The 23,298-nt window shown below is 37.2% G+C and overlaps 1 protein-coding gene across 2 annotated transcripts in view; it reads right to left on the bottom strand.

Moving 5' to 3' along the window:
• The window catches only part of ASAP1 (ArfGAP with SH3 domain, ankyrin repeat and PH domain 1), a 342,366-nt gene that overhangs the window by 117,043 nt on the left and 202,025 nt on the right, over nucleotides 1-23,298 (bottom strand). For both annotated transcript variants that reach the window (XM_012785407.3, XM_076005020.1), the window contains exon 5: nucleotides 14,381-14,526. In XM_012785407.3, the coding sequence (XP_012640861.1) occupies nucleotides 14,381-14,526 (146 nt within the window). The remainder of the gene's footprint in view (nucleotides 1-14,380; nucleotides 14,527-23,298) is intronic.

The raw sequence follows: 23,298 nt of genomic DNA, 5'->3' as shown, positions 1-23,298 counted from the left end.
GCCATTTCTTCATGTTTAAATGTAAAGTCACCAAAGCACCACAGGGTATAATCTAAAACAAAAAAAAGAGGCAACCAACCTAAAAAGACATCAGAAATCACATATTGAACTATATTAATAAATTAGAAATAAATTCTAGACGTTAGAAGTACAATGAAATAAACTTAAAGCAAACAAACACAAATTAAAAGGATCACCTCTGACAGGGCAAAACATCTAAACCAGAATTTCTCAAAGTGGTTCAATGGGAAGTTAATGTTTCTTATACAGTAAGAAATTTTGTGTTCAAATAAGTTAGGAAACATTGAGTTGGACACGTTTATTACAGGATGTCTCCAAGCCTTTAATAACAAATGTGTACTGTAAATCTCCAATAGTAGTAATGCTTCTTAGTCCACAACTCTTATCAAACAAGGCATGGGATTAGATTAGCGTTTCTGTCTTACACTTTGATACTCTTGTTCCCAGGCAAGGAGGAGGCAGATGAACTGGGCACAGCATGGCCACAGAGTACAGTTCTGCAGGGTGTACACAGCTCAAAGCACTCACCTGGCAGCTTGTACGAGTGAAGCCTAAAACCCAGCCATGCTCCTCTCACTAATCCATGTTCCCTGGTGCTAGCTGACATCAGCCCAGAAGGTGGCACCCTGGCTGGGCAATAGTACCTCCCAGTAGTATGGGTCTGGAGTGGGTGGCCTTGTCTGAGGGTTATGGTATCTGGAGAGACTTAGAGGCAACATTCTGCAGAAGAATCCAGAACTAGTGCAAGACAGCATAGGAATCTGAGACAGCTAGGAAGAGTGGAAGAATATAGATAAAAGGTCATATCTAGGATGGAAAATGGGAAATCACGGAAGAGTGGGAGGGATCAAAGGAGTGAATGTGGGGCACAGTTTGACAGAATTCTCTGAGCCAAGGAAAATATCTGCATTTGCTTTTTACCATGCACCTTCAGATATGGGCCTGGAGAAAGAGCTCTGGAAGCTTCTGGAACAAAGATTGTGCAGACAGAGGCTGCTAATGATCTCAAAACAGTGTTTGCCTTATCCTTGTAACATCTTTGCCAATGTTTTACTTACCATTCTTTAAACCAATACAACTTTATACTTTAATTAATTTAAAACTAAGTTTTACATTGTATCCATAAAAGGATGCTTGTATCTTTTGAGAGGCAGTACAGTGTCCTCTAGGGCAGACCACCTGGGTTTCAATGCTGGATCTGATACCTACTTCACACTCTGGGACTCAAGTTTTCTCAGCTCTTAAATAAGGATAATTAATTATAGTTACTACCTGGTAGGCTTGATGTGAGGCTATATATAGATGAGGCAAAGACAATACTGCTTCATCAATTGCTCCATTTGTTCCCTTTCATTTCCTGGTTCCCTGCAGCTAAGTAGGTGGGGCCAAGAACACTGTTTATTTATTTATTTATTTTTTTCAAGCTACCAAATTCAGACTCAAAGAACACTGTTTAAACCAAGGAACTACAATACCTGAGAAAGCTGTGAAAAGTATTCATATGCTTCTCTAATCTCTCTCTTCCCCTGCCATGGCAAACCCTGTAAAGGAGGAGACTCCATCTGCCTAAGTCTCTGAGCTACTGCTACTAAAAGGACCAAATCCCTTCAGTAAACATGTAATACGAGGAGGAAACAAACCATGTTAAGCCAAGGAGATTTAGGGGTTAATTTATTACTGCAGCTAGGACCTAGCCTATCCTAACCAATATAACATATAAAGTGGTCTAAACAGTCCTATAGTTAGCACAATATAAATACAAGCTATTAGTAGTAGTAGTATAAGCAAAAATTAACCATAAAAATAATGAAAACTTCACCTGTCCAAAGGCTTTGAGGATGAGACCAGCTTTTATCTTTTTTAAAAAAGATATTGATAAGCCAATGTCAGAGACCCCAAAAGCATTCCAGTAGCAAACAATCATTCTCCTTTGAAATTCAGTCCCCTTTTATGGCCAATGAAACTCTCCTCCAACAAGTAACTGGTTTCTTCCTTCCTTTCTCTCTTTTCTTCCTTTCCTCCTTTTTCTTCCTTCCTCTTGTACAGAGACACAAGTCTGAAACATAAGTCCCTTCTAGCACCCAAATGCTGTTTTGTGAGTCTGTTTTAAGTGAACTAATCCTTGACAACTACATACATGTATCATGCACACAAATTTTAGATGAAAAGTACTATTAATTGCATGCAAAATTCACAAGCTGAAAATCCAATCCTATTTACAATGTATTATTTGAACTCTTAAAACCTTTAAAGAAACCCCCCACAATTTGAGAGACAAAACTGTGGTTAATAACAAGCACCTGCCCAAGATGTCACTGGATGGAATGTTAAATGATGTACGGCAATATGTACCTTGTCACCCATCTAAAATTTGTTAAAACTCTGAATTTTGAAACATATCTAATCCCAAGGATTTTGAATAAGAGATCATGGACCTAGATGAGATATATATCTGTAGGTATACATATACAATATATACAAATTATCAGTGTCTCTGAATATAAATCTATAAAATTGTTTCAGAGAACATAATATACTCTTAAATATTAACAGAATTATGTGATGATTTTTTTTATTTCAGCATATTATGGGGGTACAGATTTTAAGGTTTCAATAAATGCCCATTCCCCCCTCCCCCCATGTGATGATCTTTAAATTTTTCCACATTTCTGAAATTTTTATAGCAAACATGTATGACTTCTATAATAGAAGGGAAAAAGAAAACCCTTTCCCTCTTACTTGCCCACCCATTCACCTGTCCATGTGGATAGATCTCATTTCACAAAACATCCCACAATATTAGTAATTAGTGAGACATGTCAGGACATGAGGGGAATGAATGGTAGATCAAACACTGAAACCTTCTAATTATGGGCTATCATTTTGCAAAAAATGAGTTTTTAAAAAGGGTATTATGTAGTTTAGGGCTTCCAGAAGCTACCAATTTACTGTTGAGCATACCCATGCTCATTTCAATGACAAACTTGAGAAATAGTCTGCTTGCTATAAATCTACGTCCAACCTGCACATTTTCAGCTATTCTCATTTAAGGGGAAAGAAAAGAAGAAAAATTAAAAACTAAAAAAATCCTTAACCCAAACCACAATACCCTGCAGTCAGAGATTGCAAACAGGAAATGCTATGTAGCTGGAGAAATCTTTGCTTTGCTTCAACAGCTCTGACGCAATAACTGCCCTACAACTGCTAAATGAGATTCAGGCTCTTATGCAATCTATAAAATTGTCTAAAAGCTTTGGAAAGAGAAGGAACCAGATGCGCAAAGTTGTCTTGGCTGGACTAGAAAGTTCTGGGTACCTCCCACAATCTTAAAAAGAGTTTTAACATACATTTTCTAAAACTACTGCTTAGGACTCTCAAAGGGTATGGCATTTAAATTGTTTTCCTGTCAGTTGAGAATCTATTTCAATCCACCAGTTACTCCCTTCCTGACCCACTTTGTGGTTTGGGAATTAAATAGATGCAATTCTCTGTTGACTCCTTAACTTCTCTGCCAGGATCACAGGCAATGATGCCTGATGCTGGGAGTAGAGCAAACCCAGCACTGCTTAGCAAGCAGTGCTTTTACTGCTTTCTTTTTAATGGTTAAGAAAAAAAAAGATTGAACATAATTTTTTGGTACTGTACATTTAATCAAATGAGTGACAAAAGACACTTATAAACAGCTAAAACTCAACAGCATGCTGCTTTCTTTTGTACCCCCCCCACAAGAAAGCTGCATTGTAAAGAAAACCTTTATCATTAATACATTTTTTAAATTATTAATACATTAACTGCTAAGGAGGCACTCAAAGTAGAAGGGATGGAATGTATAAAGGCATGGAAGCATAAAATGACTTATGTTCCAGGAGTGACAAATAGTTTGTTATGTCTAAGGCTGGCTTTGATTAGGAAGGCAGCTTTAACCAGAGGAAGGATAAGTTCAGAGACACTACAAGTCAACTAAAGAAACATTTCTAATAATTTTTTTAAATGTCACTTTCTATTAAGCATATACTATGAACCAAACACTGTAAGTACTTCACATAAATTATTTCTAAAAGTGCCACTAGAATGCAAACTCTAAAAGGACGAGGTCCTTGTCTGTGTTGTTCTTATTGCTGTATCCCTACTGCCTAACCACAACGCCTGTATAGGATCTTATTAATTAACTGAATGAATCATGAATGAACACAAGGAGGAGGTATTATTAATCCCATTTTACAAAAATGAAGAAACTAAGACTCAACTCAGATACTTTGACAAGGCCACACAGGTAAAAAGTTGTTAGGTAATTATTTTTACCCAGGTCTCCTTAAATTCAAAGCCTATGCACTTAAAGCCATGACACAAATATATTTTAAAAACATCAACAAAATAGACCTTGTTCACATTTCTCTGGCTTCTCACCACTAAGAGGCAGTATTCTCCAGACATATTCAAATATGACAAACAGATTCACTTCTGGAAGGAAACAGCTAATCATGTCACCTTTGTAAAACTGTGACCTTTAACTAGAAGAAATCCACCAGGAGAAGACTGGTTTAGAAAACCTACAGAAGTGCAAGGGAAGTGGGCTGAGGATTGCACATTAGTTGTCTCAAGGAATATCAGAGAAGTGACAGTTTGATTTTTGCTCTATACATGTGTTTTACACTGAAAAAAAAATTTTTTTTTTTTTTTTTTTGAGACAGAGTCTCACTCTGTTGACTGGGCTAGAGTGCCATGGAGTCAGCCTAGCTCACAACAACCTCAAACTCCTGGGGCTCAAGTGATCTTCTTGCCTCAGCCTCCTGAGTAGCTGGGACTATAGGCATGCACCACCATGCTTAGCTAATTTTTTTTCTATGTAGTTTTAGTTTGCCAATTAATTTCTTTCTATTTTTAGTAGAGACAAGGTCTCGATTTTGCTCAGGCTGGTTTCGAACTCCTGACCTTGAGCGATCCACCTGCCTTGGACTCCCAGAGTGCTGGGATTACAGGTACACTGAAATTTTTACATATATTATTAATATATTATTAAACACTGTTCCCTACTTTCTCTCCCTGACTAGAATTTGATGGCTTATACTTTTTGAAAAAATTATAGACTAACAAAAAGTTGCAAAATAGTAGAGAGGTTCCTTATGCTCATGAACCAGCTTCCCCCAACAGTAGCATCTTACATGTATTAAACAGTACGTTATAACCAAGAAACTGACACCGGCACAAGACAATTAACTGGACTGCAGACTTTATTTGAATTTCACCAGGTTTTGCACGCATTTTATCGTATGTCTTTGTGCGTACTTCTATGGCATTTTATCACATGTACAGATTAGCACAAACTCCAACACAATCAAGATGGACAACTGTTTCATCAACACAAAGGAACACCCTTGGGCTACCTCTTCATAGTTACACCCTTGTGCCCCTGGTAACTACTGGTGTGCAATCATTACAATTTTGCATAACTTTGACTTTAATCAGAAAAATATACAAATGGCAAGGTTATCTTATTAAGAGTCACACTTTTATGAACTTTTTTAAAACTTTAAGGTGGCAAAAGCCTACAGGACTATAAAGAACATGTAAAGACAAAAGACCTTCTTGTATGTACTTAAGCAGTCCTCGATCCTATTCCTGCCCCGGTACCTGGCTTCCCATCAAAAAGATGTCCCTTCATTGGCTCTCACAACAGAGAAAGAATGAGGCTGAACTGTCAAGGATGAGGAGTACATCACAGTGGGCTCTTGGGTAAGTCATACTCTCTTGAGCTTCTGAATCATGACTTGTCCCAAGTTAGGAAAGTATGTTATGCTCTCATGCTGATACTATGTGAAACCTAGCAAATACAAAGTTGCTTAGGATATATGATTTCATCTAGTTGGGGGGAAAATGGTATAGAAAAGAGGACTAGAAAGATAAACTCCAATGTCAAAAATGGGTATCTCTCTGGTTAGGGGGAATACAAAAGAGAAATTATAATTTTTCTCCTGTATTCTTCTAAATTTTCTCCACTAGGCATGTGCTCTTTTTATAGTAAGAATACAAAGTCCCCTGAAGTGGTTATTAATACCATAATAGTATTTGTATTAATATATATAGTCTATTAATACCATAAAAATCCTGTGTGTGAATCAAGGACTTTTCAGGTTATAAAATTTTTTACATGAATGGTATGATTTGATCCCCACACAACCAATGGGGTATGTAGAGGATGCATTTTCCCCACTCTCCCAATTCTATAAGTGAGAAAAGTTATGCTTATGTAAGTTAGGCAACATTAACCCACTTAATGACAGAGCTGGAATCATAACAAAGCCTTTAATTTCTGATACCAGTGGTTCTAAAAGCATGGCTCCTAGATCCTTAGAGGTGCCCAATGCTACAACTATTTTTATAATAATACTAAGAAGTTATCTGATTTTTTTCACTGTGTTGACATGTGCACTAACAGTGCAAAAGTAATGGTGGGTAAAACCACTGGCGCCTTAAGCGTGAGCAACATTGCCACCAACTGGAGTCATTGTATTCTTCATGGTCATGCTCTTCCAGTAAAAGGCCACTTTCATTTAAGAATGTCCATGATGAAAGAGTAATAATTATTGATTTTATCACATCTCAACCCTTGAATACATCTTTTTTATATTTTGTTTGATGAAAGAGGAAGTATGCATAAAGTACTTCTAAGGCATACTAAAATATGGTGGGTGTCTTGAGAAAAAGCACTCACAATTTTTTGAGTCGCAAGCTAAACTAACTGGTTTTGTTTATTTTTTTAGAGGAACAGCATTGTTTTCTTTAAAGTACAATTAGCACACTATGGTTACTCAGACTCCAGTATTGGCCAAACATTTTCTTGAAAATGAGTGAAGTAAGCCTATCACTTCAAGGTAAACAACTGATAGTATTTATTGTTAATGATAAAACTGAAGCTTTCAGGGAAAGCTAAAGTTTTAGAAAACGTGTATTTGCCACTATGAGCTTCAGAACTTCCAGATAAAGTTCATTTATGGTTTCAGATTCATATCACTAATAACTTTTAGGAAACTACTACTTGTCACGTTTTTATGTAATATCAGAGAAAATCTGAAATGGCTCTGAAAATACTCTTTCCTTTTCCCAATACTGACCTGTATGAGGTCTTATTTTTCATCTACCTCAACCAAAACAATAAACTGTGAAAAAATGAATATAGAAGCAGGTATGAGAATCTAGCTGCCTTCTTATTAAGTCAACTTTAAAGAGATATGCAAAAATGTAAAACAATGCCAAACTTCTAATTTTTTTGGTTTGAGAAAATAGGTTTTTTCATAAAAAGCAGATTATTTAGGGTAAAATTAAGTAAATTTCCTATTTTAAAATACATTTAAAAATTCCTCATTTTTGATTTTTAAGATTGTAGAAATGGCTATAAATAGTCCACATAAATAAAAAAATCTATTTGTTGTCCATAATCACTTTTAAGATTGGGGTCCTAAAAAGAAAAATTTGAGAACTACCATCTAGCACTCTTGCTCTTTCCAATATGCTATAAATCACAGATGAGAGAAATCAAAGGACAAAAACAGACAATAAAGTACTTTGCCAGCTAAACACACACAGTAGTTTGATAACTATCAGTATAGTTATCATGTCAGGTGGGACTTTCTCATCCACACAGTCCACCGAGGCAACATGAACACTTTGTGATTCATTAAGCAGCATAGCTGAAACAGTGTGATCTGTAGTCAGAGAACTTGAGCTCAAGCCCTAATTGCACCATTTCCTAGGCATATTATTTTTCAGAGATTTGGTGCATGAATCTCTAAAATGAGGCGTGACTAATACCTGCCTTTACACAGTTACTATAAAAATCAAATGAGAAGATGTAAGTAAGGTTGTTTTCCCCAGTGTGCAGTGTTGTCTGCTTTGTCAAAGATCATTTGGCTGTAGGTAGATGGTTTCATATCTGGGTACTCTATTCTGTACCACTGGACCATGTCTATTTTTGTACCAATACCATGCTGTTTTGGTTACTAAAGCCTTGTAATATAGTTTGATGTCTGGTAATGTGACACCTCCAGATTTGTTCTTTTGCTTAAGATTGCGTTGGCTATTTGGGCTCTTTTCTGGTTTCAAACAAAGTGTAGAATTATTTTTTTCTAGATCTGTGAAATATGATGTTGGTATTTTGATGGGGATTGTACTGAATCTATAAATCACTTTGGGTAGTATGGACATTTTAACAATGGTGATTCTACCAATCCATGAGCATGACATGTTTTTCCATTTGTGTCCTCTGCTATTTCTTTCCTCAATGTTTCATAGTTTTCCTCGTAGAGATATTTCACCTCCTCGGTTAAGTATATTCCTAGGTATTTTATTTTCTTTGTAGCTATTGTGAATGGTACCAAGTCTTTGCTATGACTCTCAGTTTGACTGTTATTGGTATGTACAATAGAAATGCTACAGATTTATGTACATTAATTTTATAATCTGAGACTTTGCTGAATTTATCAATTCCAGGAGTCTCTTGGTGGAGTCTTTAAGGTTTTCTAGGTACAAGATCGTATAGTCAACGAAAATCTATAGTATGACCTCCTCTTTCCCCATTTGGATATCCTTTCTTTCTCTTGCTTGACTGCTCTGGCTAGGACTTCCAGCATTATGGTAAGTGAAAGTGGTGATATCGGGCACCCTTGTCTTGTTCCACTTCATAGGGTGAATGTTTTTAACTTTTCCCCATTCAGTATGATGTTGGCTGTGGGTTTGTCATATATAGCTTTTATAATTTTGAGATTATGTTTCTTCTATGCCTAATTTGTTCAAGGTTTTTATCATGAAAGGATGCTGGATTTTGTCAAATGCTTTTTTCTGTATCTACTGAGATGATCATATAGTCTTTGTTTTTGCTTCTGTTTATGTGGTGAATAATATTTATTGATTTATGTATGTTGACCCATCCTTGCATCCCTGGGATGAAGCCCACTTGGTCATAGTGTATTATTATTATTTTTTTTGATGTGCTGAATTCAGTTTGCTAGTATTTAATTAAGGATTTTCACATCTATATTCATAAGGGATATTGGTCTGCAGTTTTCTTTTTTTGTTGTGCCCCTTTTCCTGGCTTTGGTATCAAGGTAATACTGATACTGGCTTCATAAAATGAGTTGGGGAGGAATCCTTCTTTCTCAATGTTGTGTAATAATTTCTGTAGTATGGTATCTGCCCTTCTTTGTAGGTCTGGTAGAATTTGGCTGTGAATCCATCTGATCTGGGGCTTTTTGTTGTTGGAAGAATTTTTATTACTGGTTTGATCTTGCTATTCATTATTGGTCTGTTCAGGAGTTCTATTTCTTCCTGACTGAGTCTTGGGAGGTTGTACTATTTGATAAATGGTGTTAAAAACTGGATAGCCACATGAAGAAGAAACAGGACACCTATCTCTCACCACTCACAAGAATTAATTCAAGATGGATAAAAGACTTAAATGTAAGGCATGAAACCATAAGAATTCTAGAAAAAAATGCAGGAAAAACTCTGCTAGGTATTGGGCCAGGCAAAGAATTTATGACTAAGATCTCAATGGCAATTACACAGCAACAACAAAAATAAATGGGATTTGATTAAACTAACAAGCTTCTGCACAGTGAAGGAAATAATCAACCATGCAGACAACCTACAGAATGTGAGAAAATATTTATAAACTATACATCTGAAAAAGCGCCAATATCCAGAATCTACAAAGAACTCAAGCAAATCAGCAAGAGAAAAACAAAAAAACCCCATTAAAAAGTAGGCAAAAGACATGAACGGAAGCTTTCCAAAAGAAGACAGAAAAATGGACAATAAACACAAAATATGCTCAACATCACTAATCATCAGGGAAATGCAAATTAAAACCACAATGAGATATCACCTTACCCCAGTTAGAATGGCTTTTATTAAAACATTCAAACACAATAGATGCTGGTATTGATGCAAAGAGAAAGGAACACTCATACACTTTTGGTGGAACTGCAAATTAGTACAACCTCTATGGAAAACATTTTGGAGATTCCTCAAAGAACTAAAAGTCAACCTACCATTCAATCTAGGCATCCCAGCAATTGAGTATCTACCCAAAGGAAAAGAAATTATTTTATCAAAAAGACACCTGTACTTGAATGTTTATTGTAGCACAGTTCACAATTGCAAAGATGTGGAATCAAACCAAGTGCCCATTAATTCATGAGTGGATTAACAAAATGTAGTATATGTGTACCCATAGAGTACTACTTGTACCCCTTTAATATTCTGAAATTTAAAAACAGGAGTATTAAAAAAAAGAAGAAGATATAAATAACAGTGAAAGCCTGTATTTGTGAAGCAAACTCCATGTGTCAGGTACTGTGCTTAGTGGTTTACTTCCTTGATCTCAAAGAAATCCTGCCACTACTAAGAAACAGACACTATTATTTCTTTTTATAGATAGAGAAACTAGTATTAGAAAGTTAAATGATTTGCCTAAGGCTATAAAGCTAATCAGTTGGGAGCTGGGATTTCAGGTCTGATTGAAACCAAAACCCATGATCATCTGACACTGACAATTCATAGTCTCTCGAATCTCCTATTATGAGTTACAATTTAACTTTACAAGAAACATTTTCTATAACTTAGAAGGTGAGAATAAGAAAATCAAGTTGTTTTAAAACTGACTTAGTAGGCCAGGCATGGTGGCTCACGCCTGTAATCCTAGCACTCTAGGAGGCTGAGATGGGTGGATTGCTGGAGGTCAAGAGTTCGAGACCAGCCTGAGCAAGAGCAAGACCCCGTCTGTACTATAAATAGAAAGAAATTAATTGGCCAACTAATATATATATATATATATATAAAATTAGCCAGGCATGGTGGCACATGCCTGTAGTCCCAGCTACTCAGGAGGCTGAGGCAGGAGGATTACTTGAGCCCAGGAGTTTGAGGTTGCTGTGAGCTAGGCTGACAACATGACACTCACTCTAGCCTGGGCAACAAAGTGAGACTCTGTCTCAAAAATAAAAACAACAACAACAAAAAACTGACTTAGTGCATTAATGCTGGTATGAGTTCAAAGAGCAATCAGCTATAATTGTAATCAGTTTTATAGTTCTCAGATGTCTAGTTAATTAAAATCAGCCTTGGCCCTATGTGATATTAATGCCAACATCTTTGTAGGTAGCTCTTGGCAGATTTCACATAACATCTCCCTTGATCATCATACCTTCTATAATCACTGACAGTTCAGAAAAAGGAAAAAAAAAAAAAAAAGAACACAAGCTTATAAATGGTGGTTGAGATAGTTACCATCACTTAGTGCACTGATATTTTTCAAGACCACCTCCCTTCAGAAACGCCTCGACAAAATACGCTTGCAATACTGATGGCTTCCAACTAACAAAATTTTTCCCCATTTAGGGTTTGTCAAAAACTCAAAGCTGGCATTGAGACTTGGCCTCAAAATCTATCCTTTTCTTTTCCTCTATAACAATAGGTAATGTTTTAGTATAAACTATTAAAATATACTTTATAAAGCAATACTTTAATTAGAAAATTTTTCAGTATTTAGCATAGACCTTGTAATGTAACAGACATTTGGTACTTGCTGGCTGAATTGAGAATACAATTCAGAAAGTTTAAATAGCACCAAAGTACCTTCTATTATACTTAGTCTCTACATTTCAACTGAATCAATTATTGCTTAATGTTTCTAGCCTCAGTAGCTTCACAAAATCTTCTGAGAAATATGGATTCCCGTGGGGGTATTGCAGAGCTCCAAAAGGGTGGGGGCAATCCACACTCCTCAGTTGCTGACTACACGTGCTACAAGCAAATCCAGAACCCCTCCCCCCACCACAGCTTCCTCTGAGGCCTCTGCTCCAAGGTGTGGCCCTATCAATCTCTCTAGTTTGCTCTTCCCTTTCCTGGACACAAAAAGGGAAGCAGCAAGCTGCTGGCTGTTGTCAGGTTGTAAAAATTCCTGGGACTGCCTCTTTATTCAGCAAAATAATGTTCTTCTAGTAACCAAAGTACAATATACACTGATACTTCTACCTGCTCCCTCATCAGGAATGCCACTGCCACCTTCCAGGGAAAATGGATTTTTGTTTTAATTAAATGAATTAGCTTTTCCAGCAATTTCATTTAGATTTTTCTTAGACTTCTCCTTAAAGGGAAGGGGACAAGGAAAAAGGCCTGTAACTTGGGGTATGTATAGTGGAATAGCAAGATTGGCACTTCTACTAAGGGGAAATAGCACAACCAGAGCATAAGGGGACAGAAGTAGGATATAGCAGAGAAGTAAAGGCAACAGATTCAGAGACAGAATGTCTGGGTTCAAGTCTACAGTACTTCATACTAACAGTATAAATGAGTAGTTACATAATCTCAATATGCCTCAGCAGTTTCCTCATCTGGATTAAAGGTATGATAACTACAGAACTGTTGTAATGTTTTAGTTGAGATAATCCACATAACACCCACCACACCGCCAGGTTCATCAAAAGTGTTCAATAAATGTCAGTTATTTTTGTATGAAGATAAGCAAATGAAGACAATGAATGTTTGCTTGAATGGCCACTGACTTATGCATATAGCTTACACACACAATAAAAAAGGAACCTGTAGTGTAGCAAAGTGTAGAAATGGATTGGTTCAGGAAACTTGGAGGTGATGACTCTTGACGTAAGCCAAATAGACCTGGTCTCCTGGAAACTACAGAAGCAAGATATCAATGTGAAAATGGCCATCTCATGTCAAACAGAACTTCCTCTCTGAGCAAGTCTTTGGTAATAGTGAATTGTCAGAGTCTTGTTTCGGTTCCTTTCCTTCCACCACATCACACCTTGAGCAAGGTCACCAGCTACAGGCAAGGCAATATCCAGAGGGAAGGGGAAATGAGAGAGTCCTCTTCTAAATAAAAGAGATTTAAATACTCTAAGATTTACAGAAATACTATGGATTTTAAAACAAACCCAAAAGTGTAGGAACATTAGATACTAAGTTCAAAATTATCTTTTCTCACGTTTTTCAAAGTAAGAAATGTTTCTATTTTCAACATTTATTTTCTTTCAGATTAGCTGATTTACTGTGTAAGACTAATTCAATGGCATAAATCACCAATGAGAATTAAACTGTCAGGCACACATACATACCCACATATATTTATTTACTGTGAAAGAAAAAATAATATTCTGATTGGTCAAATATTCAGGTTAATAGATTGTAGAAAGGCAGTTTCATTTTTCAAAGAGGTCTTCATCTATCAACTAGCCATCTATATCCAATGGATTTATGACAAGACTATCACCTAAGGCCACAAAATCATATTTGATATATTAATAACTAACTCAGGGTAAGGGAATCTTGAGCTTGAGTTCTAGATTTTTAAAGGAAGTAAAGGTGCAATGCTGAGAGACTGGGGGAGAAGAAGAAAGCCCCTCTTATCCAGGGCAGGCCTAACTTGGAGGAAAAATATGATATAAATAGTTGTCCTCTGGTACCTTTCAACCTTTTTGTATGCCTATTCCTGGGCACTCAGGAGAAATGAGACTTGATTAAGTTAATTCACTTGGAAGTGTGAGTGGTTCTTAGAGAAGGACTTTTATTTAAAAAACAAGAGAAAATAAAACTCCCCCAAACACAACAAAATCAAATGGTCAGTACAGGTAGTGTCACACAGAACCTTTCTAAGTGTGAATATAGATAGCGTGAGGGCTGGGGAGGGTGGTATAGCACAACACAGTGATACCCAGATACTTCTGCCTGGCAAACAGATGCCCTAGCCCCCATTTCTGGGTCTGTCTCCTAGGGTCAGCCCCTCCAGTGTCCCAGATTTTAAGGGATTCTTCCTGTCATCTACTTCTGAAACCACATCAGGGTTCCCTTAATCTCAAACTGTTTTTTTGGTAGTGGGTTAAAAGGATGTGGGGAGTTAGAGGAGGTTCATCATTTGTAAATCAGGAACCAAAATGCATGATCGCCTTCACACAAGGGAGATATACTTTCAGTGTGTATTTCCAATGTATGTTTGACACAAAAATCATCACTCTTTTAACCAATTAAAAAGCAAAAGTTGCTAACGGTTATCTTTAAAAAAAAAAAAATCAATGGTAGAATGTGAAAGAGAATTGAAGTTAAGAGTAGTTTCTCTCTCAGCTTAAATCTACTCTATCAGCTGGGCCAAAGGTACAAATTCCAGGAATTTCACAATGGGATTTTCTTTAAACATGACTTCCACACCTTAGGACTACAAAGCTATTTTTTTATTTTTCACCCCCAAAGACTGAAGGTTGAGGGGGAAGAATTATGAACTGTTCTCTTGAGATGACCTTATACTTTGCTCAGGCTGTAATTCTTTTTAATCCTGTATGAAATGGCTTACCAGATTTTTCAGCAGTGTGGACAGTTCCTTCGTAAGAGTAGAAAACTTGACAAAAGCGGTGCCAAGGTCAGGGTTGTCTCGACTTAAAAAATTACTCCCAAACTTATCAAGAACTTGTGCATAGTTTTCTTCATTTTGTACATGATCTAAAAATAAAAATAAAAAATAAAAAGAGGAGTCTGAGCTATTATTTGCCACAATGAAGAGTTATTTTGAACACTCAAAAGGAAAGCATAGAGAAACTGCATTAATTGTTTATTGAACCTCCTTTAACTCTATTAAAGGTTTACCCTTTTTCTTTTACAGCATTTGGCCCATTTATATTTCAATTAATCTACTGACTCCCCACATATTGAAGGGTCAAATTATCAATGCATGTTCAAACAATTAAAATATTATGATTATGGGAGAACAGGAGAAAATTCTCCTTAGAAAACCAGGCTTGGATTGCAGAAGAAAAATTCCTATGTTTTAACAGGTTTTTATTTGCAACTAATCTTAATTTCCTTTAATTTTGTCTAAGCCCTAGGTCTGAGGAATAGCATTTGTAAAATGCTTTTCACATACCATCTCTTCCTGCAAAATGTTCAAGCTTGCATCAGATGGATTAGGTCTGAAGTTTGGTTTCACTACCTAAGAGCTGGCTACCTTATCAGTTTTTTAACTTCCATGCCTACTGCCCTAGCTGACACACAAGAGACATTATTTATATATTTGTGAACAAATTCTCCTCCCTGAGCTTTTGTTTTCCAATCTATAAAATGAGGCTAATACCTACCTTTCAAAATTGTGGTGCTGATAAGTTGACATAAAGTATACAAAAGTTTTTCCATAAAGCGAATGCTCCATAAATAACAACTCCCCTCTCCTTGAAACTCTTTATTTGGCTCCCCATGCCTTCTTGAGTGTCCTCTGACCTCATGGCTGCTCCTTTCCATTGTCTTTGTTGGTTCCTTATCTCTCTGACCTCAGCATGCTGGAGAGATCCAAGCCTCAGTCTTTACACCTTTTTTTCTTCTCTATTTACACTTATTCTCTTGGGATCTCACTAATGACAACTCTCAAACTGATATCCCCAGCCCAGACACATATTTGACTACCTATTCAGTAGGTCCACTTGGATACCCAATAACTATGTTCAAACTTAACATCTCTAAAACCAAATTCGTGATCTACCCTATCCTTTTTTTTCTAGTCTCCTGTCCGGTAATGGCAAATACATTCTTAAAGTTCATGCCAAAACTCAAGTCATGCTTGATTTTTCTTTCTCTGTCCTAGATTCAATTCATTGGTAAATCCTGCTGCCTCTATCTTTAAAATATATCCAAAATTAAATTTGACTACCTCTCACCATCCCTATAGGTATGAACCTTATCCAACATCATCTTTTGCCTCTATCACTGGTAAAACCTCTGAACTGGTCTCTTTGTTGCTGCTCTTACTCCCCTACAGTCTGTTGTCAACAAAGCACCCAGCATGACACTGCTGAATTGCACATCAGATCTTGTGACTCTTATGGTAGACATTACACTCATCAAGGATATCCAGGTTCCCAATCCTTGCAGGCTTATGAAAAGGAGTACTGCACTTCCCTACACTCTTGAAGTAAGGCATGGAAGATGGCTCAGACCCAAGGCAATGTGAGTGGAGGAATGTGTTCTACACTGTCACCTGGAAGTATTTCAGATGCTTGTGCTCAACTCTCCATCTCCCTTCTCTGTTGTGTACAGATAAGCATGCATTTGTATGGAGGCCCACAGTAGACACATAGTATTTACAGAATGAATAAATGAACAATCAACAGAATGAATAAATGATAGTTATCAAAGTTGTATCTTTAATGTTCAATCCATATATTATATCTTTCCTTATAAAAAATAATCCTTCCTTGCCCACAATTTCTGTGCCTCCATTGTAGTATATTCTAGCACACCATGTCATATTCATTAATACAAACACACATGTCTTTCCCTGTCATCAGACCATGAGAGGCAGGGATTAACTCTGGTTCACCTTTATACTCTACCCAACAGACACAACTGTAGATTCTTCTGTGAGCAGAGCTTATAAAGCTAGGGCTCAGTAAATATTTATTGACTTGGATTCCTTGAATTCCTCTTCAGGAATTTAAGCAGCATTCCCTTCTGAAATCTGGAGACTGTTCAATAATTGATATGAAATTTTTAAAAATTTCGCTTTCACACACACTCTCAATAACTGCATGAAAGCAATGGGTTTTTATGAAACAGAACATGAGTCTGGATTGGGAAACAACCCAGGAAGTCTAAATACAATAAAGGAAGTAAGTGTCACAGCAGTCCAATGAAACGAAATGAGGCCCTCGCCAGCCTTGTAATCATCACCCCATTAAAAATTCATGATGTCTGCAGTGGTTGTCAGCATTTCAGGCTGAGATATTAAAAAAGATAAAATGCAGCTCTGGTTATTTCCCAAGTTCACTCAGAGAAGCAGTTCAGAAAAACACAAAAGAAAGGCCACATCAGCTCAATAGAGAGGATGCACGTTTTGATCTCCCTCATATGCTGGAGCCACCCCTGATGCCTCTGTCTGAGGCCAAAGCGGTCCCACCCTCAACATGGTGAATTTTTTCTACCCTTTTTGATACCCTTTTCTGCTTTTGGAAGCCAGTGAAAAAAGAATTCAGCTGCCCTGTTCATTTTAACTGCTTCCAAGAGAAGAACCTCAGTAATAACCATAAGTATATAGGTTGTTTCCTTGAAATTACAAAATTTTCCAGTGAAATATATATAAAAATTTTAGATTAACAGAATACCCATGTACCCACCACCTAGCTTAAGAAATAAATTACAGAATGAGTCCCCATTCCTCCACTCCTGTCCCTCTATCCAATTCTAATCTCTTCTCTCCTTTTCTAGGCACAGCCATTATCTTGAATTGAAATTTCATGCAAAGGTTAGAAAGAATTATGAGAAGCTCTTAGTCTCCCAGTGATGATAGACCCCTTAGAAAATAAGATGGACTTAGCTGAGGGATAAGGCAGAGACAGGCCATGGGACGGGAGCATTGGCATGTGCTGAGAACCTTCTCTGTCCCAAATACTTTCTACAATGTCATATTTCACTCTCACCAAAACTCTGCAAGGGAAGAATTATGCCTATTAAGTACATGAAACATCAATTGTGATGTGAGAGAGGCAGAAGGTGAGATTGGTAAGTATAAGCTAGATAAGCACAGGCTAGGTCATGGGCCCTGTACGTTTTGCTAATGCCACAACTGAATAATCATGTAGTCTATATATATGTTTATGTGTATCTAAATAAACTATCTTTGGATACACATAAACATATATAGACTACATGGTTTTTCTAGTAAAAATTCACATTTTAAATTTTCTAGTAAAAATATATATTTTAAAATGTAACAGTTTAGTAAGCTATAACTTAGGGTATTAATAATAATCTAAACAAGGCAGAAATGATATAAATTAAATATAAGGTATTTAGAATAGTGCCTGGCATGTGGCATCTGTCCCCAAAATGTCAGCCACTGTTACTTCTACATCCACGACTAATCATAATACAGAGAAATTTATGTAGTGTCAAACAGCAGAAAAACATATATCTCACACATTTTAAGTGTTTTTTTAACATACTGCATTATAAAGTTAACCATGACACTAGAAAGATACTAGAAAGATAACACACACACACACACACACACACACACACACACACACAAAATGAAGGGTTTGTACACAAGATTGATTGAAGCAGACTGTCAACAGGCACAGAGAGTGAGAGAGCTAGGACATGTGATTTTGGTGGAGGAAACAGCAACGGCCAGAGGCAGAAGGAAGGAACATATTACAGAGTACAGAAAGCCATCTGAATGGAATGTTAGTTCAGGGGTATAGGGAAGAAGAGGAAAGTTAAAGGCTTTGATGGGGAGGCACTGTCACAGGAACGTGTGTGACTGAAGGAGAGGAACTTACACTGATGGCAGAAAATGGCCTGACCACTTCAAGAGATTTCAGACAGTAGGATAAAGCTGTTTTAAGATCTTTACTATACCCAAGTGCTAAAAGAATTTTGGGAGCATGGCACAGTGGGGCCTGGGGTAAGCAGGTGAGGATAGAGACTGAATAAAAGGAAAGAACTGAGAAAGAGAAATCTGATCCATCTGTTAAGAAGACCCACTCCTTTTCAATGCTTGTAAGAAATTTCTGGCATTCATGGCATTGTTGCAGAATGTAAGATAATTCTGACAGCTAGGTGACTCCTTTCAGTTTAAAAACAAAACAATATGGTTTTACCAACTGGACCAAAAAAGGCCATGACATCAGGATTTCAACTGCAAGCATGTCTGTGGGGAGATGACTAATATATGCCAATCACTGATTTAACCCCTACACCAATACATCAGCAGTGATTTACTATTCCAGTAATGACAGTGGTAATAACTAGTTTGTTGGGCATTCAGTATATGCCAATTATGACACTAAGCACTTTACATACAGTGTATTACTTCATCACTCTTGCTAACAAGTCGATAAGTACTATTATCATCCTCATTGTGTAGATACTAACACTTGCCTATGATCATAAATAAGTTTAGGCCTTTTTGATCTCAGAGATGGGCACTTTTCCCCAGATGGGGATCGGAATATGCCACCCCTAAATATGCCCCTTTGACATGAGGATTATATTGAGAGAAGGCAATTTTCACTTTGTAAGGGTGTTTCTCCCACTTACTCTCCTGTACTAGGAGGAAGAGAAAAACCCTTGGCACAAGAAATGAAAAGTCAGCATCAAGATGAATCTGCATAAACAAATCTTATTAAAATAATCTGTGTCTTCTATGTTTCCACCATATATTCACCTTCCTACAGTTTATTGCCCTAGAAGTCCAAACTCCTTTTCCCCTGTCTTATCATGTCTCCACAATTTCACTGTTTGTTAAAATGGTATATAAGCTCTCACACCTAATGGCTTCTTTGGGGTTTTTCTTTCTTTTTTTTTTTTTCCTGTGAGGCTCCCAATGTACACACTAAATAAACCTTTTCTCCTGTTAATCTGTCTATTGTTAGTTTAATTTGCAGGCTCCAACCACTGAACTTAAGAGGACAGAGGAGAAGGGATTCTTTTTTTCCTCCCCTATACCCTCTATCCTAAAAGTGGGACAGACCTAGGTTCAAATCCCAAGTCTATCACTTACTGTCTGTGTACTACCCTGGTCAAGTAACTTCATCTTTCTAAGCCTTATCTTCCCCATATGTAAAATGGAGACAATAATGGCATTTATCTCAAAGAGGTATCATTAAAATTAAGTAAGATATTGCATGCCAAGCGCCTGGTACTTGATAAGCTCAATAAATATTTATGATGACAATGACAATGATGATGACAATACCAGCTGCCCAGCCTTGGCCATGCACTGGAGCCAGCCTTTTACTCTATGGCCAGGTGGCAGAGGCTTCACACAACATTTTAAAATCAATTACAGCACTCAGAGTTTATACCCCTAAGGGTTGGCAATAACAAGTGCCTTAGGAATACATTAAAGTTCAACAGTCTTTAAATATGCCCTGTATATTCACCCAACAAAGACTTCCTCAACACTTTCAGAACCATAGTAATTATTAAACAGTCTTTTCTCTGAAGGGTATTGCCTAATTGACATCCTGTGTTAGACCTTACCAAACTGGGCAATTTTTATAAAACCTCCTGACTGGCCTGACAACTCAATCTTTGATTCTCAGGCACTGTGATTGTGGTTGCCGTTTATTAAGCACTGACTATGTAGTGGGATCCACCACAGTGAATATCCTAAAACTCATGTGATACTCCTTCAAGGCGGGTAAGAAAGTGAAACTCAGTGGTGAAGCTGGATTAGAATGCAGCTTCATTTGATTTCAAACTCCACCCTTTTCCAATGACAGACTCAGGAAAGACTATCACAGATACTAGAATACTGTGTGCCACAATATCTATTCAGAATCCAATATGTGAAAGGCTTCATGATAAACAACAGGAACAAAAAGGTAAATAAAACAGACTTCCTGTCCTGTAATAATACTGACAAAGTAATAGTTATGATAATAATTAGCTGCAGTTAAAATTTTTGATTACTTAATGTACCAAAAATTGTGCTAAGTATTTTTCCTGTACTATCTCATTCAAACCTTACAATAATAAACTATTATTATTTATAACCCCATTTTACGGATGCAGAGACTGGTTTAGAGAGATTAAGCAAGTTGCCCAAGGTCACAGTTAATAAGAAGTGGTGACAGGCATTGACCTCAGAGCCTGTCTTCTTAACCAGTGTGCTTGGTTAAGTGTCGGAACTCCAGAAGTCTTCTAATTTGAGCTAGATGCTAAGTGACTGAGGGACCTGAAAATCTATGTCTTAGCTCTAAACTCTCCATGTGACCCTGGGTCAGGTGACTAAAGCTCTTAGGGACCTTAATTTCTTCATCTATAAAAGAGGTCTGATAATATCTTCCCAGCTGACTGACTGCTAAGAAGTAAAGGTGTTGGCCGGGCGCGGTGGCTCACGCCTGTAATCCTAGCTCTTGGGAGGCCGAGGCGGGCGGATTGCTCAAGGTCAGGAGTTCAAAACCAGCGTGAGCAAGAGCGAGACCCCGTCTCTACTATAAATAGAAAGAAATTAATTGGCCAACTGATATATATATGAAAAATTAGCCGGGCATGGTGGCACATGCCTGTAGTCCCAGCTACTCGGGAGGCTGAGGCAGAAGGATCACTCGAGCCCAGGAGTTTGAGGTTGCTGTGAGCTAGGCTGACGCCACGGCACTCACTCTAGCCTGGACAACAAAGCGAGACTCTGTCTCAAAAAAAAAACAAAAAAAAAAAACCAAAAAAAAAAACAAAAAACAAACAAAAAAAAGAAGTAAAGGTGTTGTAATTAATACAAAAGCTCTTTTGCAAACAAAGGATTATTTCTACTTAATGGGCATAATAAGGCCTTGAGGGCACTTATAGTAAATTCATCCTACAGAGTATCCCAAACCACGATCAAGCACAACCTAATGCCCACAGGGGCATCATTTGGTAGAACACAGAACACAGGCCTGAGTGGCATATGGACCTGGGTCTGAGTCCCCACTCTGGTTCTAACAGGCCATGTGTGACCTTAGCAAAGGTACTTATATTTTCTGGGCTTTGACTTCACATGTGAAATGGGCAAATGCCTATGACTTATGTGACAAGCCTCTAAGAATATCTTTATTTTTATTAATTTCATCTACCCTGAAACTGAGAGGTGAAGTTCTGATGCTAATGGACATCAGATATAAATTTAAATATCATGGTGTTTTAGGGGGAGGACTTTAGAATACAAAAGATAACTGTAGATCAAATTCAAGGTTTTCTGTTCATAAGGTGTACTTCTATGGCAATTTATATATTATCTCAGACTGTGCTTCCTTAATTGTAATAAAACCTATTTGATAGGGTTATTATGGGAAATAGATGAGAAAAGCCTATAATATGCTTCATCAAGTATCTGGCATACCATGAATGTTAATGAAATGCTAAGTACCATCCCTCACTCCAAAGATGAGCCTCACCTTCCTTAGTTTTCCATACTTTCTTTCCTGGGAGCCTAGCCTCTCTTTCAGGGTCTTTATGCAAGTTCTCTTCAGTGCCAAGAGTCCAGAGCAACATATGTTTATCATCTTACCTTCATGAGCTTATTAGACAAATTTTCTGGAGGATGGCTTGGATGACAGTAGCCTAATTACACTCCAGTCACATAATCTATCGAAAGTTGTCCTGTCTGCAAGCTCCATCACAATTCCAAGACTCAGCCTTCCACTTTCAAGGTCAGATATAAGTGTGTAACCTGCCCATGTCAGCTTGTTATTCACTCTCTCCTTAGCCTCTTGCCACGCTGGGGTTCCCAGCTTTACCTGTTACATACCCAGGTCCCCGCGCTGGGTCTTGCGCACATTAACTGTTCAGTAAAATGTTCAGTGAATATAGTGAATTCTCCTGGAACAAGTGGTGTTTTTTTGAGACAGTCTCACTCCTGTCGTTCCAGGTAGAGTCTAGTGGGGGCATCACAGCTCACTGCAACCTGAAACTCCTGGGCTCAAGCAATCCTCCTGCCTCAGTCTCCCAAGTAGATGGGACTACAGGTGCATGCCACAACACCCAGATAATTTTTTTTCCCTTTTTTTTACTTTATTAGAGATGGGGTCTCGCCCTTATTCAGGCTGGTCTTGAACTCCTGAGCCCAAGCAATCCTCCCACCTCAGCCTGCCAAGTGCTAGAATTACAGGCATGGAGCTACTATGCTGGGCCTAGAACAAGTCTTTTTCCTTCCTTCAGAAAATACTTAACAACAGCCATGTAAAATACAATGAGCTGCAATAAAGCCATGTAAATATGTGTCATAAATTATAGCGCTGGCATAAAAGGGGAAGTGATAAATTCTTTTATACATATAGCACTAATCATACTTATAAAATTTAATTATTTGTTTTCATAATTACAAAAATAATTCATATGCTATTACAGAAATATATAAAGATAAAAATTATAATTTCCATTCCATTCCATTCCATTCCCATCTCCCTCCTTAAAATAAGTAAAATTAATAATCTGGAGTACATCTTAGTGAAACTTTATGACTTAAAAAATACAAATATAGGGATTTTCATCCCTTTCCTCATTTTTAAAAAATTAAATGAGATATTATATAATTCAATGGATTGTTTTTTTCCTACTAAGTAAAGATCATGAAATGTAATACAAAATATCTAATTATTTTAAAAGTGATTGTATTCTATACTAACACCCTCCTGAGAGGTTTCCAGGTTGTTTGTAGTTTTTGCCATGAAAAACAATGCTGCAAGAAATATTCTAAGAGGAAAGCTCTTACAGGCCTTTACCAGGTTATTAAGTATGAAA

The sequence above is a fragment of the Microcebus murinus genome, chromosome 7 (assembly GCF_040939455.1).
Source record: "Microcebus murinus isolate Inina chromosome 7, M.murinus_Inina_mat1.0, whole genome shotgun sequence".
NCBI classification, from domain to species: domain Eukaryota; kingdom Metazoa; phylum Chordata; class Mammalia; order Primates; family Cheirogaleidae; genus Microcebus; species Microcebus murinus.
This window is presented reverse-complemented; position numbering and strand designations above follow the sequence as displayed.